The sequence below is a fragment of the Beta vulgaris genome, chromosome 9 (genome assembly GCF_026745355.1).
Source record: "Beta vulgaris subsp. vulgaris cultivar EL10 chromosome 9, EL10.2, whole genome shotgun sequence".
Lineage (NCBI taxonomy): Eukaryota > Viridiplantae > Streptophyta > Magnoliopsida > Caryophyllales > Amaranthaceae > Beta > Beta vulgaris.
In genome coordinates, this window is record NC_079210.1 from 3,352,415 (window position 1) to 3,371,896 (window position 19,482).

At 34.3% G+C, this 19,482-nt stretch overlaps 2 protein-coding genes across 2 annotated transcripts; one reads left to right on the forward strand and one right to left on the reverse strand.

Annotated features, from left to right (window-relative positions):
* Positions 1–397: 397 nt before the first annotated feature.
* Positions 398–811, forward strand: LOC104902768 (uncharacterized). The gene has a single exon (XM_010690672.2). The coding sequence runs from the start codon at positions 398–400 to the stop codon at positions 809–811; it is 414 nt and encodes a 137-aa protein (XP_010688974.2).
* Positions 812–7,213: 6,402 nt separating this feature from the next.
* Positions 7,214–13,653, reverse strand: LOC104902769 (cyclic nucleotide-gated ion channel 18). Its single transcript, XM_010690673.3, is given in 8 exon segments — positions 7,214–7,951; positions 8,304–8,540; positions 8,791–8,902; positions 9,861–10,168; positions 10,913–11,125; positions 13,252–13,274; positions 13,277–13,341; positions 13,343–13,653. Coding segments are annotated over 8 exon segments (2,007 nt in total).
* Positions 13,654–19,482: the final 5,829 nt, after the last annotated feature.

Consider the following 19,482-nt stretch of genomic DNA (forward strand, 5'->3'; position numbering starts at 1 on the left):
AATGAGGAAGACAACTAAAATGAAACAATAAAAGAAGAAAACACGCGCATAATGCGTGATGTGTTTCATTTTGGTCATATTTATTGGGCCATATTAAGATCATGTTTTGATAAATTAATATGCAAGGTCCTGAAGTCATATTAAAGAAGCCCATTCCAAGGGGGAGTAACTTAGAAGCCCATTCTAAAGGGGCGTGACCTAGAAGCCCACTCCAAAGGGTGTGTGATTTAGAAGTCTATTCCAAATGATACGTAACCTTTTGTTTTCCAAGACACAGTAAAAAATCTCTTTATAAAAAGGGTAAGTGTAATAACATTGACATACTACTCGTCTCTTGATCAACACCCCCAAACCTTTCATCTACCAAAATCTTCTCAAAAAACTTTCCTCCCCAGATATGGACGCTCCCCAGCCATCAGCGGAATCATGCGTCACTGGGCCCCAAGAGGTCAACCCCCAAGAGGTTGATCATCCCTTCTTCCCTCCTCTAGAGATACCAAAGGAGAGAGAGGAAGAAGAAGTGGAAGAAGATGATGAAGATGGGGAGGATGCTCCTCCATCATCAGACCCTAATTCTGATTATGATGATAAGGATGAGGATGAAGATGACGATGAACCTGTCATCAAAAGGAGGAGGGTTGGAGAGTTCCATCAGGACAACTCTAGTGGGGAGAGTGGTTTTCTTTCTTCCGGAGATGACTCTAGTGATGTTGCCGGAGATGATGAGGATGGTTTTCCTCAAAATTCCGCCTCCGATGAATACTCACACGGTGACAAACCACCATCTCCAAAAGACACCATAGAAATTTAGGCATAGAGTTTAGAATTCATAAATTCTAAACAACAATTGTAAATTTTTATATGAAAATTTCAATTCTAGGTTGTAAAAATTTCTTATTTAATGAAATTTATTTTTATCTTTGTTTGCAATTTTATCATTATTAGCCCATATTTGCAATATTTATTTTGTTCAATCAAAATTGTTTCGAATTAATAAGTTATTTTGAGAAAAACTGTCAAATCAAATAATACAAAACCAACAGCCAAAATTAAAATGAAGAAAGATAAAGTGTATCTTGGGAGACTAAATATCTGAAAATATATTAATGAGGTATAAAAAGTTACTTCAAAAAGTAATAATTACCTTCCAGCTTCATACGCCACTAATGACAAAATCTAGAAGTGATATGATACATTGAGGGGTTAATGGGCGGATCTATTTCACCCACTATGAAATTCTGAGAAAAACTGTCAAATCAAATAATAAAAAACCAACAGCCAAAATTAAAATGAAGAAAGATGAAGTGTATCTTGGGAGACTAAATATCTGAAAATATATTAATGAGGTAGAAAAAGTTACTTCAAAAAGTAATAATTACCTTCCAACTTAATACGCCACTAATGACAAAATCTAGAAGTGATATGATACATTGAGGGATTAATGGGTGGATCCATTTCACCCACTATGAATCTATGATCTTAACTTGGACTGCTGGTTAAGATTGGTTATAAGAATACGTAACCACGTTATCTGAATAGATAAACACCCAAGGCCTCACATACCTAAAAAAAGGGATGACAATTATGGTGATTGTATTATAAACGGTTTTTTCACCATATACCCCTGACAAATTTTTTTTTGCATCGTATACCCTTTCAACTTTCCAAATTCACCATATACCCCTCACTTTTCAAAAAATTCATTCACTTACCCTTAATGACTAACGACGTTAAACTCCGTTACTCATTAACCCTTAAACTCCCCTCTAATCCTAATTAACTAACTTAAATATAACCCTAACACTAACCCTAACCTCTAATCTAGTATCCTAACCCTCAAACACCCCTAACCCACCCTACCCCTAACCAACCCTCTCCAGCGCCACCACCTAACCCCACCACCACCTGACCCCCACCAGCCCTCCCTAACGCCACCACCTAACCCCACCACCACCTGACCCCCACCAGCCCCCTCCCCTGTAAACCCGCCTCCCCCACCCCCTTCCTCTCCCCATGTCCCTACGCACAAAACACACACTCTCTCTCCTCTGTTTTTTGCCGGAAAAACACATACTAGGGTCTCGCCTCTCTCTCCTCTATTTCGCCGGTCTGTTTTTCGAAGGGGGGGGGGGGTCTCGCCTCTCTTTCCTCTGTTTCGCCGGTCTGTTTTTCGAAGGGAGAGGTCTCGCCTCTCTCTCCTCTGTTTCGCCGGTTCTTTGTTTGAAGGGGAGGGGGGTTTCGCCGGTTCTTTGTTCGAAGGGGAGGGGGGGTTTCGCCGATTCTTTGTTCAAAGGGGAGAGGGGGTTTCACCAGTTCTTTGTTCGAATGGGAGGGGGGGTCTCGCCGGTTCTTTGTTCGAAGGGGAGGGGGGATGTGGGAAGGGTGGTGGAAAAGGGGGATGCAGGCTGGGGGTGTGGGAAGGGCAGGCTGGGGTTGTGGGGAGGGGATGTGCGGCAGCCTGGGGTGGGAGAGGGAGGTGCGCGGCAGGAGGCTGGTGGTGGAGTCAGGTGGTGGGTGCTAGGGAGGGTTAGGTGGTGGGCGCTAGGGAGGCAGGTGGTGGTGGCGCTAGGGAGGGTCAGGTGGTAAAGGGTGGGGAGGGGTGGTGGCCGGGGGTAAGGGGCTGATGCCTGCTAGGGTAAGGGGTGGGGGAGTGGGGGCTGGGTAAGGGGTGGTTAGGGTTAGGGACTTAGGGTATTAGGGTTAGGGTTAGGGTTTGGTTTAGGTTTATGGTAGCTAATTAGGGTTAAAGGGAGGATTAGGGTTAAATGACTAACGGCGTTAGCCTGCCGTTAGTCAAAAGGGTAAGTTAATGTATTTTTTGAAAAGTGAGGGGTATATGATGAATTTGGAAAGTTGAAAGTGTATACCGTGCAAAAAAAATTTGTCAGGGGTATATGGTGAAAAAACCGTATTATAAATACATTAATTTAACTTTCAGATATTTACTCCTAATATCTTGTCTCCTATCAAAATCCCAAAATCCTTGAATATGGCTAATCAACAAATACCTCCCTTACCCTTTCTTGGAAAATGTTGGAGGCATCGGTTTAATTTAGACATAAAACAAGAGGGCGGGGAGGAATTTAAAGATGAGGAGATGAAGAAGTGGCCATCTAAGATCACAACTCTTTGGAAGGGATCCAAAGGTCCAGTCTGGATATGCTAAAGAACAATGGTCCAATGCTACTATCCTTGGAAACATGTTTATTTCCTAGCATCACACCTTTGGCCAAAAATGGAAAAAGTTGAGTTAAAAGCTAATGGGCGTCTGCAAAGCATGGGGAGAATGCATTGGAAAACAGTACTTTCCCTCTGAACTCAGTTTGAAATATTGTCAGTGCATATTATGTAAAAGTAGCTTGGGCGTGTTTAATAGAATCTATAGAGTAATCCAATTGGAAGAAGATATGAGTTTCAAAAAACTCATACAATATAAGTGTACTTGACGATTATGGGATGATAGTATGTGAGGAGGAAGCATCTCTATGTTCCCGGGTGAAGATTACTCAAATGATGATGATCGTGATGTTGATGAGGAACCACAAATCATTATCAATTTCGCCCATCTCAGTGCTTGATAGATCAAGCAATATTTTAAATGTCTTAGTAATTCTAGTAATAGTGCGTAGATGGGATCATCCTTAGGAAACTACATATCTATTTGAATTTAGTTAATAAATATCTTCTTAAAGATATTTCATGATTAAGCTTTATTATTTCATAAATGAAGTAATTTTTATCTTGTTATTCCTTTTCTTTGTATATATATATATATATATATATATATATATTATATATATATATTATATATATTATATATATATATATATATATATATATATATATAGATCACATTAACAAACTGTGAGCTTGAATATCGTTCATTGTTCATAAAATGAACAATAAACCCAAGGAATTAATCTTAAAGAAATGTCTTAGAGTTGTCAACAATTTGATAATTTTAAAACAAATGACAATTAAAGAAAAGTCTAAAAACTTTTCAAAAAGGGGGTAAAAGTACTTATCTATTAACTGAACCCATAAGTTATTATAAAAAAAAACCATTAAACAAATTGGCTGATTATTTAAAGAACCATAGCCATAGCATACTAGCATAACATTTTCATTTCAAAAAATCAAAATGAGTAATGAAGCATATGCAAATATGGTAGCTGAATTTGACGATGATGACAAGGGAGCTTTTATTACAAATGAAAGAGCCAGATGAATAGAAAAGATGGCATGGGTTTTTGGAGATGAACTTGTGGTGGAGCGAAAAGATCCTAAACTAGCTGAATCAAGCGATACGAAGGTTGGTTCTAACATAGATCTCTTATCTATCTATATGTGGCCTAAATTGGAAGAGGAATCACAAGAAAAACTGCTAACAGTTTGCAAAACATGGGGAAAGGAGGTCTCCACCATCTTCAACTTCCCAAAACCTCCAAGAATGAACTAGACATATGCAAGTAGTTTAGTTCTTTCTTGTAACAAGTCAACCCTCAAAGTGGTAAGGATGTAAGAGGGACAAGGTGAACATCATGAGAAAATAATTCACTTTAAGTGTCTGTGTGAATTATGGAACTTGTTGGTCCAAGAAAACTTCCTTTCTTGGATGTATGTTGCATTGGTCGACATGAGATATACTTGGGATAATAGTTACCAAAGCAATCTCTTCGAAGCAAAGTTCAAGTATTCCCCTGAAGATAGCGACTGTTTCGGAATTACCAAGAGCAATGCAGGGTACGGATTGGAAGCCAGCGAATACGGGGCTATGGCAAAGACATTGTGCATGGAACACTTCAAAATGTTGTCTCTAAACACAAGTCTTTTTAAATGAAACGTCATTAATGACTTTATCTTCATAAAAGATAAGTCATAATACAAATGTAACAAAGGTACCTCAAATGGTAATCTTATCAATAATATATTTTCAACGATTCAATTGCTTTCACATAAGTTTATGATTCACGAAATTGAAGTAAGACGTTCATATGTCCATTTTTCTAATTATGCTCCATAAAAAATTATTTGTAGTTTTCCATAAAATTACGCAATTAGGAAAGAAGTATGAGACGGATGAATATATGTGTGTGTGTGTGTGTGTGTGTGTGTGTGTGTGTGTGTGTGTGTGTGTGTGTGTGTGTGTGTGTGTGTGTGTGTGTGTGTGTGTGTGTGTGTGTGTGTGTGTGTGTGTATGTGTGTGTGTGTGTGTGTGTGTGTGTGTGTTGTGTGTGTGTGTGTGTGTGTGTGTGTGTGTGTGTGTGTGTGTATGTGTGTTCTCTAAAAGATTCTAAACTTAAATCAAAATGGATTACACATATCTCCCCATGTTTCTTCAACCTGCTCCATACAATATGCCATATCCATCAAAATCAAATCATCACAAGGCATTAAATGTATATCTAGAGACAAGGATGATTTTATCAGTAATAAATCTACTAGATGGATCTCCTTTATTCAAAAATAATTTGGAGATAATCTTGTTTTGTAGCAGAATTTGGAGAATGAAAGAGAATTCAAGGCCTTTCAAACAGGGTCCAATCTAGATCTCATAAGAGAACTAATATTTCCTAAACCCGAAAGGACTGATCAGGTTATGTCTCTTCTAGTTTATAAATCATGGGGTAAAGTCATCACAAAAGCGATATGGAAGCCTAACATTCCTTGGAGATATATCTGAAAAGGCTATTCGTCAAAGGAATGAAGAAGGAGTTTAAAGTTTATAGAATGATGGATGGATCATCATCAAGAGTCTTAATACAGACAAATGTCCGTGTCAGATATGGTATGATCTCATCACCTATGATGTAAATCCTTGCTGGTAATTATCAAATGACCTGGCAAATGTGAAACTTGAGGAAACTTTCTTAATAGATTTCACAACAGCTAGAAACAAAGGTGAAGGAATACATGAAAGGTTATTCTTCTCAACTAATTTTAGTCATTCTAAAAGGCGTTCATTAACCATCTTAGAACAATGGAAGAAGTCACATTCAGAATACTACTGGATGATATTAGCTATAACCATTATAAGTCCATCTCTGTTCATAATTTGTGTAGTGCTCAATACAACACCCCATAAATCAGGAGGGCAATTTGTTACTACCATTTTCGAATTTCAAGTAACATTTAATGTGGTCAATCGAATCAAATCTCAAAAGGTTTAATTTATGCTGTAACATAATGTCCCAATATAAGTATAAATCCCATTAAGTGAGAATAATAGAGTTCAAAGTCAATAAGACCCAAAGGAGGGCCATCCAAATTATCAGGAGATGAAAGTCAGATGTAATAGAAGAATAACAATCAAAAGAAGATAATCAAGAGGGGGATTCAACATGAAAACTAACGTGCATTAGAGGACAATAGTTATTCAGCGCAAGAAAATGGTTAAGGTGTGAATCAAATATGATTCAAATATTTTCCCTTCCTAAACATTGCCAGAAGTTACATATTATGATTCTCAATAAATAGAGAAATCATAATCAAGCAAAAGACAACAAAACAACGCATCAAACTGCATTTCTTGATTCCCTAGCATAGCCTAGCTTTAGCTTAGTCAACCCTCTTCTGGGGTTATAGTTCAGTTCTCTAGATTTAGCTTTGGCATCCGAGAATGTTCTGACGCCATTAGACAAGGTCTCAAACTCTCTGATTGAAGCAAAGAACCATGGACGTAATGGCCTTCGTGTCTCCTTTTTAGTTCTCCAACCCGACTTATCCTTTAGTGTGTTGTAAAATTCATCTTGAGGTTTGTGGCATGTATGAGAATTTTATACTTTAATTAAGAGATCAGTAATTTTTTGCTCTATTTATTGCTTTTCGCATGAGATTAATTTGTTGTAGTTTGATCATTAATTAAATTGCAACAAAGTGCGTTAATAAAGTTTTATCCAATTAAAACTGGTAACCCCCAGGGATTAAATTAAATCTCCCAAGGCATTCAATACCAAACTATTGGGTGTCCAGCCATTGACTTGTTTGTAAGGTCGACGAACTGATTTTGCACCAACATATCGATAATTAAAATTAAGTTTGACTACAAAAGATAAAAAGCTAAAATTCAGAATTACCATTGAGAATTTCCTATATATTATAAGCAAAGAAAAAATTACATAGTTTGTCCAAACCAATGATACGTGAAATTCAGGGATTGTCGCCTTCCTCAATAGTTTGAACAACTATGAACTACTAAATTTCATAAACCAATTTAGCAAAAGTCAGGCATATCAGGTTTCAACATCTTTGGCATCTTCAAATCATCCCTTGAAGAGTGCTCAATCAATTCCTTTTGGTTGAGATCTCTTTTAGTATCAGCAGCAAACTTGGAAGCCAAATCTGTCGCCCTTAGAGTTTGAGGATTATAAGAGTTGTCTCTACTAGAAATAACGTTACTAGTATCTCGTCCTTGATTATAGTAATCATCATCTGAAGTATTTCCAAACATGTTTTCATGCAAAATCAACTCCTTTTCCAATTTTCTTTTCCTATACCTTCTCCATGCAGATTGAATATAGCAAGCCCCCCACATTCTCCATTGATGTGAATTGTACCTAAATGCATCTTGTAAGGCTTTACTATGAAGACGCTTAAATTGAGTGGAGAAAAATCGAAGATCCTCAGCTTCGAGTGCGAAAGCTTCAACTTCACTCAATGCCTTTACAGTTCTTGTAGATGAAGGAAGGTTGAGGTTTGAATTCGGCAATAATGCCCATGTTAACAATTCCTCTCCACAAAAGTCACCTGGTCTTAGAGTGATGGAGTTGAAGAATCCAGACCTTCCACCACCTGTTGTTGAGCTTTCAAGTTGTCCTCTGATGATAAACAACATTTCATCCACAGGATCATCCTCTCTAAATATGTATGTTCCTTGCGTACTTAGAGTTGCAACAAGACGCTCACAAATAGCATCAAGTAGTAGTTCATCCATTTTGGAGAAAAAAGGTACCTATTAAGTTTAAACCATAGCAATATAGTTAAATTACATATAGAACTTTTAAAGTTTTTCTTATAACATAAACTTAGAAATTTTCCAGTTTAATAAATATATTTTTCTTAAAGTCTTACTAATGTAAGTATCAAAAAATTACAATGATCTTTTTAAATCAATTTCAAAATATCTCTGCATATATACACGTGTTTAAATTCCAGTAAAATAGAACATAGTATATGCTATGGTATGTTTTAAGGACGTATTAAAAGTCGTCCAATTTATTAGAATCTATTATTGTAATTAAACAACATGAACCCCTGAAATAATAGCATAAAGAAAGATAGATATACCAATAAGAAAGACATACACGTCGAACAAGGTTGAGGCATAAGTGACGTTGTACTTCTCGTCGAAGATCCAAAGGCAAGGAGCATAAAATGGAAGCTTCATTAACCCCTCTCGTGGCTAACCATTTATATTGAACAAATCGATGAACCCTTTGTTGCAAAGCTAGTGGTAATTGACGATGTCTCATCCACTCCTCAATATCTCTTCGTTTTATTCGCCATTCCTCAACTCTAACCGTCAATGATTGTAGATATGTCTTCAGTCAAAATGTAATATTAGTAGGCATAATTATTAGAATTATGTGCAAAATTGGATTAGAATCAACGTCAAGGCTTAATAGTTAAATTTAGATAGTAATTATCAATTTTCTTTATTTATGTTCATGATTTAATTTCACAAATGAATTACAACAAGAAACAAGCAAAACAGTGGTTCTTAAATGATGTTTCCATGATAAGGGTGATTAATGTATCCTATTTTAAGAGAGAAAATGGAACAAGATAAACCTGCATGTTGCCAATCAATAGGCAGAATAAGAACAATCCTCCAATACAGACACAAATTGCAAAAAGTGTCTCCCCAATAAACGTGGTTGTTTCCAAATTTTGTCCATAAGAGCTGCAAAAAATATTTACTATAACTAGTGAGCTTCAAAGAGGGGCAATTGTTATCAATGACTTTTCTAAGGTTTACCCATGATTCCATGAATACATGTTAGATTATAAGGCCTTGTCTGGTTGACAAAACAAATCATGGGAAGTGCAAATTCCTACGAAGTAGAAGTATATGAAGTTGTTTGGTTGGCAAAACCATGGGAATTTGCACTTCCTAGGAAGTTCTACTTCTTCCAAAATGGAGGACGTTACTTACCTAGGTCCCCCTAGGTAAGTAGAGCTTCCCATAGGAAGTTCTACTTCCCATTATCAACCAAACATAATTTTACACTTCTTAGGAATTTCAAATACATGAAAAAAATAACTTCCTAAAAAGTATGATTTCCCATATACAACCAAACAAGGCCTAAGTAAATCTATTATTGGCAGTTTGGCTTCTAGGCTCAAAGAAAAATCCAAAACATTTGCTCGTAATTAAGGGCATAGTCAACTTTGAGGAAAAGTTATCGATTTCATGGTGTAAGTATTACAACAAAAAATCATGGTATAACCCCAAACTATAATTTTTTGGTAAGACAACTCAAATGATATGAAATAAATGACAAAATAACATGATATTTATGTCATTATTGTTAAAGTCTATGTCATTATACATGATACACAATAAGTTACCATGTATTAGTGTAACATGTTATACCCAAGATGCACTCGTTTATATTAATTGAGTGTAGACAATTTCACTTTTTTATTTGTATAAAAAATGACATTGATATGAAATCTAGTAAATATTGTTGTATTTTTAGAGTCATATATTTGAAAATCCAATAACAATTTATCAATGTCGACAAAATTGTTTTTAATACTACACATATGAAAGGCAATTTTACTATACATGATAAAAAAATGTGATGGCAAATAGTGGTTAGAGATGGTGATAATGATTTCTTAAGCTGATTACGTACCTTAAATTCTTCAGCCCAAACCATAGACAATAAAGATATTTGGGAACAAAATTTGAGGAACCAACACCACTAGTAAAAGCTTCTTGAAACATTCCAAATTTGAAAGATGATTCATCATTTCTTGGGTCGCAATTCGTAACCAAGCTAGTATTATTTAACCAATATTGTCTATCCACGTCAGGCACCGTCGAACAATCAAGATATTTAGTTAGACATGCAGGAAAACGTTTTTTCTCTTCAATACATTGTGATCTCCAACATGAGTACTGCCGGCTGATAGCTGCTGTATACCAAATAGATCCCAAAACCTGCACTATCAAATCATACTAATAATCAGTTGGATTATCTATTGACCAACATATATATTGAGAAAACTATCAGAGTAAACATATAAATTGAGAAAACTACAATGACCCGTTTGGTAGTTGGTCATAAATGGTGATAATGGGAATGAATTTGTGTGTAAATTTGTGAAAAATATCATTGTCCATTCCCATGGTAATGCTAATTTATCCTAAAGTGTCCACTTTCCTTCTTGAATTTTCATTCCCATCCAATACCGCCCTTGTAGGTGGTAATGAAACTTGCTTCCCCTTGGAGACAAAAACACAAGTTTATGGGTGAGACTGCTTGCCCATCGAGAAAAGATACCTCTCCATGGAGATTTTAAGGGTGCTTCCCTAATAAAATTACACTTAAAATTAATTCCCATTACTGCAATTTATTAACGACTACCAAACGGGCCGCAATTTAGTAAAAGCTTGTTACTTTGACATAACTTGATTTAATTTGATTGCCCCCACCCATTTCTTACCTTCAAAAAATATATATATTGGATTAACGTTTATAAATTCTTATACATTAATTTTATCATACTTTAGATTACGAAACATAGTTTTAAGAAATAATAATTAATAAATTCATATGACAGATTTAAACCCCGTGGTATCAGCAAAAGCAAATTTAGTTTGTACATAATGTTTTTAGTCGAGTACAGAGAAATATTGAATAAAATAATCTCATTAGAAAGAAAAATGAGTTTATATGCTTACATGACTGGCTAGCATGTAGAGGAGAAGGTTATATGCTGCTCCAGACCAAGCAGTCTTAGCGACAACCCCTGTAGTCTTAATTATTCGCTTATTTAAAGGGAACATGAGAAAAAATCTAGGAACATATTGAAATAATACAATAAGGGAAAGTGTATAGTTTGCTTGATCTGATTTTGTTCTCTTCATTTTCGGTATGATGAACCAATTCATTATCTGCACACATACTAGCAATTTCTCATTATACATAGGAGACATGGATAGTAATTTCAATCAAACAAACAATGTTTATGAAATAAAAGGTAAGAGTATCCATTGTCACAAATACTAACTTCTTCATGAACTATCATACACTATGGAGGCTGCCACCAAAGATGGTTCTCTTCTAAATTTCCCTCCTAACTTAAGATATGAGTAAGAGATGAGTTGATTCGAGATTTAAGTAGGACCTTTAGTTGGACAATTTATTATACATTTATAATTAATACTTTGTTTATAGTCCCTAAAGTATCAATGATTGTATTACTCTATGTCTCAAATCTTTCCCCGATTTCTCCGTCTCCGAATAAACTTATGACCATTCATATCCTTAATTATGTGTCAACTAATATTATACAAAGTTCTAATAAATACACAAGTTCCCTTGTTATAAATTTGTTTATATTCATCCCATTATAAAATAAGTAAAACACTCCTCTCTTTAATGTGAGAGATTTTTAAGAGAAGTGTTTCACTTATTTCATAGAGGAGGAAATATATATTAGTTAGATAATAGCGTCAATATTAATTAATTTTAACCAAATAAATTAAACGGGAAAAAATTATAAGGCTTAGGGAGTATACACTACATTTTAACAAACAAATGGGCATTCTTCATTTATTAATTTTCTAATCTTCCATGATTCAAGTATTTCCTAGTTAGATATTACAGTATTACTCCATCCATTTTCTAATTTCACACATTTTATTATTCAATTAGTCAATTTCAAAATTTTAGCCCATATTTTTCTAATATATAAATAGGAAAAAAATATTATGATGTGTAATCTTGTGAATATGATACAATGTGAATTATTTTTGTAAATTTTTATAGTATGTAATTACAAATAATAATGATCATATGTGTGCGTTAGAGATCTAGTAGTTCATAGTTGTTCAAACTATTGAGGAAGGCGACAATCCCTGAATGTCACGTATCATTGGTTTGGACAAACTATGTAATTTTTTCTTTGCTTATAATATATAGGAAATTCTCAATAGTAAATTTGAATTTTAGCTTTTTATCTTTTGTATTTTATCTTTTGCTGAATTGGTTTATGAAATTTAGTAGTTCATAGTTGTTCAAACTATTGAGGAAGGCGACAATCCCTGAATGTCACATATCATTGGTTTGGACAAACTATGTAATTTTTTCTTTGCTTATAATATATAGGAAATTCTCAATGGTAATTCTGAATTTTAGCTTTTTATCTTTTGTAGTCAAACTTAATTTTAATTATCAATGTGTTGGTGCAAAATCAATTCGTCGACCTTGTAAACAAGTCAATGGCTGGACACCCAATAGTTTGGTACTGAATGCCTTGGGAGATTTAATTTTGTGACACATGTGTAATCTTGTGAATACGGTACAATGTGAATTATTTTTGTAACATTTGATAGTATGTAATTACAAATAATAATGATCATATGTGTGCGTTAGAGATCTGCAAAGATACAAGTGAGTAGAAATATGGGTGGGGTACCGCTTAGCGCTTAGCCTCAATACCAACGATATGCAAGAAGACAACCCGCATAGGGAAAGTAAAGTAAGGGGCTCAGAACGAATATATTTGGAATCCATCCAAAACAAAAAAAGAACACTCCACCTTAAGATTGCTCTATTTTCATTTTAAAAAAAACTTGTTTTAAGAGTTGCATTGGAAGGAACATATGCTAAAAGGTAGAGAAGTAGAGAGACATGATGAGATACTAGTAATTAGTATATCGACTTAAAAGGAAATGAGACAATAATTTAGCGACAAACTAAAATGAAAAATGACCAATGTTTTAAAATCGAAACAACGGCTAGTCTCGGTAATTCATCCCCATTAAAAGTTAAAAATAAAAAACATCCAAGAAGTATTCATGTTATAAAAAATATATCATGAGATTTAATTTAGTTTCTATACAATCTATAGCACGATGTAATTTATGGCTTTTTTTTTCCTCATTTGCAGCTCTACTTATTATATGAATTTTATTCATTTGAAAGACTTCAAATAAGGAATAAATGTGGGTGTACCCTTCTCACAATTAACCCAAATCAATAGCGATGCCTATTTAAAAGGTAGAAATGTTGATACCTGAGGGAGAGGCAAGGAAGCAGCAAATCAATGACAATCTGACTTGAGATATTTCCAGCAATCTCGTAAGGATCCATTACCAATTCTCCCTCCCAAAAACCCTAGACCTACGAGAACAAAAGCTGTGCGAAATTTGATTGCAATATGGAGGACATAGAAGAGATCAGCGAGGCTCCGAAAAACGGTCACCGAGCAAGGAGGGAGGTGTCAGCGGTGAGGCTGCATGATCTGCTCCACAGAGGGGAGAAAAAAATAGAGAGGGTCTATGAAAAGGGCAATGACACAAGTCAGGAGAAAAATATAGTTCCAACGTGTTACAATGTCGGAGTTTGGGTCCAGGATTTGGTATCTCCATAGAAGTTGGGTATGAGCTTGATCGTCACGGAGAGGATGAAGAGCCATTGACTAGTGGATGAGAAATCCGACGAATCCCACGAGTGAAAGGATTTGTTCATGGAGGAAGAATATCATGGAAATAAGGGAGATGTTCATAAACAAGGAGATAAGCAAAAAGTTTTCTAATTGTTAAGAGTACTATTGATGCGCATATAATGTATGTGAATATGAGATTAAATTAATATTTGGAGGTCAGAGATAGATTTATAATAAAGGATTTGAGGAAGTTTTCGAAAAGATCTCTCCATCAAATTATATTAAACTTGAAGAAACAACGATAAAATTTTGTAAAAAGGATGGTTAGTCTAGATTTTGATCTTGCAAAATGTGGGTATTAAGATGTTGTGTGCCTGTGAAGAGAAAGGGAAAAATATATCCATGAAAATTAAGGGTTTGGAGGAAAAATAGGACAAATATCTCAAGATAAAAAATAAAAAAAACAAAGTTAGTTGGGGTTTTTGACACTTCTAGATGCCTGGTTGAAAATCAAGATTGAGTTCAACTGGTGTGATATTGCAACTATGAGAGCTACTTTCCCAAGCGACGACGGATATCTTTCTATTGAGGTAGTGGCTTATAAATTCGTGCAAATTGCACAATTTTTTTGTTTGGTCAATATATTTTTATTTCAACTTTATTGAATTCATACTTATATCTAATGATTGCATTAAAAGTTGATAAACAAAAAGATAATATATAGTTATAATATCTTGTTAGTATTTCATTTTCGGCAAGATATCAATTAGATCCATGAGATGACATGTCAACTGAATTTCAGAGGCGACGCTGAGAACGTGCGATATAGGTAATCGCACAGATCCATCAAAAATTTAGGGCCCCATATATTATTTTTTATATTAATAGATTTGTTTCTTTGTACAAAATATTTTTTATTGTTGGTGTTGGACTCATATAACATATATGCACCGTCCTTATTGGAGAATTATGAATCTTTGAATGGGTTAGACACTTTTTATTTATACTAATAACAAACTAAGTGATAATATGCCAAATAAAACTCATATTGGATTTTAACAAGCCCAATTTACACAATGCACCATGTAAAACCCTTATCGTAGTAAAATCATGAGTTTATTAACTATTAAAATATATAGTCTAAACTAAGATTGTGACACATTGCTTTTCAGAAAGTCAACTAAGACAAAACTTAAACTTTTGTCTAGATAATGTGTGAATATTTTTTTATTTTGTAATCAAAATCTTAAAATTTTGACACATATTTGTACTTTTAAGTTTTAATGTATTAAGAAATGGACTACTATTATCTTCATTGTGTATGACCTATAAAAACTGAAACATGTTTGTACTTTAGTCTATTAATAAAAGGCCCAATATAATATTTATTATGTGGAGCTTCCTTAACAATTGAACTGTCCCTGCTAAATTCATTGAAGACATGTGTCATGCAAATTCTTCTTGTGTTTACTTATATGTGGCTTTTGTTTGATCTATTTTGGTTCGTATGACATTTTTAGCTGAAGAATAGTCCCTTATTCTTCCATCAGGAGAATCCACATCCTAAGAAGTAGGGATGTTCAGAGTGAGGTCTAGACCGCACCAAACCGCAATCTAAACCGTTTTTTCGTGGTTTGAGTTGGTTTGCGATTTTCGAATTGCGGTTTGGGTTATGATTTCAAACAAACCGCTGTTTGCGGTTTGGGTTGGGTTTTAATTTTTGTAAACCAAAATCGCACCGCAAACTGCAATTTTTATATGTTTTAGAAAAAAAATAAATACACTTGGTAAGGTGGCATACAAGTATAAAACTGAAAAAAGAAGTTTGAGGTAAAAAACTTTAACACTTTTGATAAATCATTATTTATGAAGTCAACTTCATATCTATTTGGACTCTTATTAACAACTTTTTTTACTCTTAGATTAAAAAATTAATGTTGCAGAGAAAAAAAATGGTTAAACCGCAAACCAAACCGCACCAAACCGTTTTGCGTGGTTCGGTTTTGGTTGGTTTGGGCAAAAGTGCAGTGCGGTTTGGATGGAAACAATGTCAAACCGTATATTTGCGGTTTGGGTTGGGTTACATCCCAAACCGCAAACGGATAGACAAGCTAAGAAGCATACAAGTTGGAAATCAACCGAAGATTTTACGGATAGACAAGTTTCCTTATTATGGTATAAAAATGCTCACATTTTCTTTCTATCAGATTTAGCTTCATTTGGATATTAATACTTATCTAGTTTTCGATAGTACGCATGAGCTTAAGTTCAAACCAGGTGTGTTAGAGAAGCATTATAGCAAGTAGGGATATTAACGAGGCAGGATGGCTCGCAAACTATTCGAATTCGGCTCAGTCAAAGTTCGGCTTGGCGGGGCTCGATTCGAGTTCGGAATCGGCTTGAGATCTTAAAGAGCCGAGCCTGAACCTAATAGAGTTCGGCTCGAAACCTCGCAAACACGTTCGATAAAATATACATTACTATTTATATTTTAATATGTAATCCAATTTGGACCTTAAATAGTACTTTTGATGAACAACCTTTATTTGTGATGATCCCCAACGTCCCACGTTACTAGGCACAAATCTTTTTTTTTTGTTTATAAATGGATACTACTCCTTACCTCAACTTAGAGTTTCATTTTGTACCTCAGTTGGGAAACAAACTTTATAGTCTATTTTCTTCACAAAAGGAATGAAGTGTATTTTAAAATATTTGATTATTTGATAATTAAACTATTTATTTATTTATTATCTAAATGCATTTAGAGTATTGTTGTTACAAGGTTGGAAGTTTTTTTTAATAAAACATGAAAAACATGAAGTCCCACATTGAAACTTTAGTGAAGTTAAGAGGGAAACCAAGTTATAAAAGAATATGTATTGTGAGTTTTTCTATTAAACAAAACATGGAGTCCCACATTTAACTTTTAGCAATGCTAAGAGGGAAACCAAGTTATAAAAACATATATAGCATGACTTAAATAAAACATAAAGTCCCACATTGAAAACTTAGCAATGCTAAGAGGGAAGCCAAGTTATAAAAGCATGGGTAGGATGAGTTTGTTTTCCTTCAATAAACCATGGAGTCCCACATTAAAATTTTAGCAATGCTAAGAGGGAAAGTAAGTTATAAAAGCATATAGTAGGTGAGTGAACAAGCTCACCTACAATCTTGGGCATACTTGGCCTATACGGTTGGACCTACCGCCTAAGTGTAGCCTTAATTGTTGACTTGGGCCTCTGTGGTTGGGCCTAAGTCCATCTTTGTCAAACCAAGTTTCGAGCCGAGTTGAGCTTGGACTTTGTTATGTTGAGCTCCAGTCGAGCCCAATTATTGGAGGCTCGTCAAGCTTCGAGATTGAGTCGAGCTTTACTTCCACTAGTTCGAGCTAAGCCTGACCATGTTCGATTTCGGCTCGGGTCGGCTCGTTAACACCTTTAATAGCAAGATAATGAGAGCTGCTCCTAAGCAAAATCGAACGTACAACCTTTAGAAGATGAAGTTATTGAAAACATTTCAAATTGTCTTTTATTGAACAACCTTTATTTGTGATGATCCCCAACGTCCAATCTTCCCAGGTGAAATTTTCATATTTTTATATGTCTGTCAGAAGAGTAAAACAAGTATAAAAATACGAAAATTTTGCTAAAAAGAACCTTTTAAAAGTACAATTCTGTGAAAAAAGAACCTTTCAAAGCATTATTTGCCAAAACAACCACAAACTTAACCTTTTTTTTTTTTACAAGATAACACTTATTCCCGTTTTTTTATGATTTTTTGAGATGCATAATGGTGGTTTTGCAGTTAATGGAGATAGGGGATTAAAGGAAAATAGAAGAGTCACCCCTATACATCTTAAAAACCACACTGGAAAATAGAAATAGGTTTAATCTTGCAAAGAATTATAAGTTTGTGGTTTTTGTTTGCAAATAATGCTTTAAAAGTTTTTTATCCCAAAATTGAACTTTTAAAAGGTTATTTTTAGCAAATTTTGCATAAAAATATTGTGTAGTCCAATGAATAGGATATTGTCCAGGATAAATCTCGAATGAGTGCAGTTGTTCACACGTACTCTCACTTTCCTAGGGCAGTTTACTTATCAAAGAGGCCCTGTTTAATGAAGATATTATTGGTCTCTTTATTAATACATTAAGTGGTTGTTTGGCGCAAATAGGAACATGCACCTAACAAGGTGCATGTAGAGGATGGTTTACCATCTACTAAACGACCTAATTTTAAATGTCCATGATTTTAAGAAAAAATGTTGTTATGCATTTTCTTAAATTTTGCAACTTGTTTGAGAACCATTTTTTCAAATTTGAATCTAAAATGTACCTTATTTTAGTTTACTAGACTAGGGTGCGTTCTCTTCACCTGAATAACCTTGAAATTATCTGGGGTGCGTTCTCTTCACCTTAATAAATTAAGTTTCAAGTCCAATAAGATCAGTTCAGTTTAGATAAGTTCAGATAAGTTCAATTCCAATCAAATGCAATAAGGGCAATAAGTTTCAATCAGGTCTAATAAGGTCCAGTAAGTTCCAATCAGGTGCAATAAGTTCTAATCAGGTCTAATAAGCTCCAATAAGTTCAAATCAAGTGCAATAAGTTACACTTAAGTCTAATCAGGTCCATACATTAAGTTTCAATAAGGTCCAAATAGTCAATGATCAATAAACATTTGTATAGTTGTCCATTATTTTATTATTCATATCACTATTACCTGATTATGTTGTTATTAGAATTGTAATTAAAGTACCACACTGAATATTTCATATTATACTTGTATTGTTGTCTATTATTTTATTAAATGTTTGTATTATTGTCTATTATCTTATTATTCATATAACTATTAGCTGATTATGTTATTATTAAAAATTTTAACTAAATTACCACAATGTATAGTATTATACTTGTATTATTGTCTATATTTTATTCATATAACTATTAACAAGACTATTAGATATATTAGTGGTGAAAGTTGTATATAGGCAAGTAAATGAATAGTATTTTTTTTTTTGTTAAATTGTTTATCGTAAGAGATAATTAATAGTAATTATTTTCTTAAAGGTAAAATTTTGATAATTATTGTTTCATAATAAATTTTGAGGGGTAGTATTTACATTAGGGGTAATTTTTTTGTCTAATAAAATCAAATAAGTTCCAATTAGGGGTGCGTTCTCTTCAACTTAAAAAATTAAGTTTCAGGTCCAATAAGTTCATATAAGTTGATCAGATAAATTCAGATAAGTTCCAAATCCGCCGTATTCATACCCATTAAGGAGACATGGAAAAAGAAGCAACTCGCTAAGACCTATATCAAGCATGTAGTGAGATTGCATGGAGTTCCAAAGGACATTATTTCGGACTGTGACTCTAGATTCCTATCGAAGTTTTGGAAAAAGGTTTGATTAAACCTTGGGACAACATTGAAAATGAGTACAGCCTTTCACCCTGCGACTGATGGTCTGACTGAGAGGACTAATCAGACTATGGAGGACATGTTGAGAGCATGTGCAATCGATTTTCAAGGAAGTTGGGAGGACCAATTATATTTGATTGAGTTTTCTTACAACAATAGTTATCATGCGAGTATAAAGATGGCACCATTTGAGGCATTATATGGACGGAAATGTAAGAGTCTCATTTGCTGGAATGACTTTTGTAATAGCCCTGTTTCTAAGAGCGATTATTTAAACGTTAAATATATTATTAACTTAATTATGTTTCGGAAATTCATATTTTATTTGTGATGTGGAACGTGAATTATATTGTCTTGTTCGTAAAATATATATTTTGGATTTTAAGTTTAAGTTGAGTGGTATTTGGCCCAAATAGGAAGCGAAAGTCGTTTTCC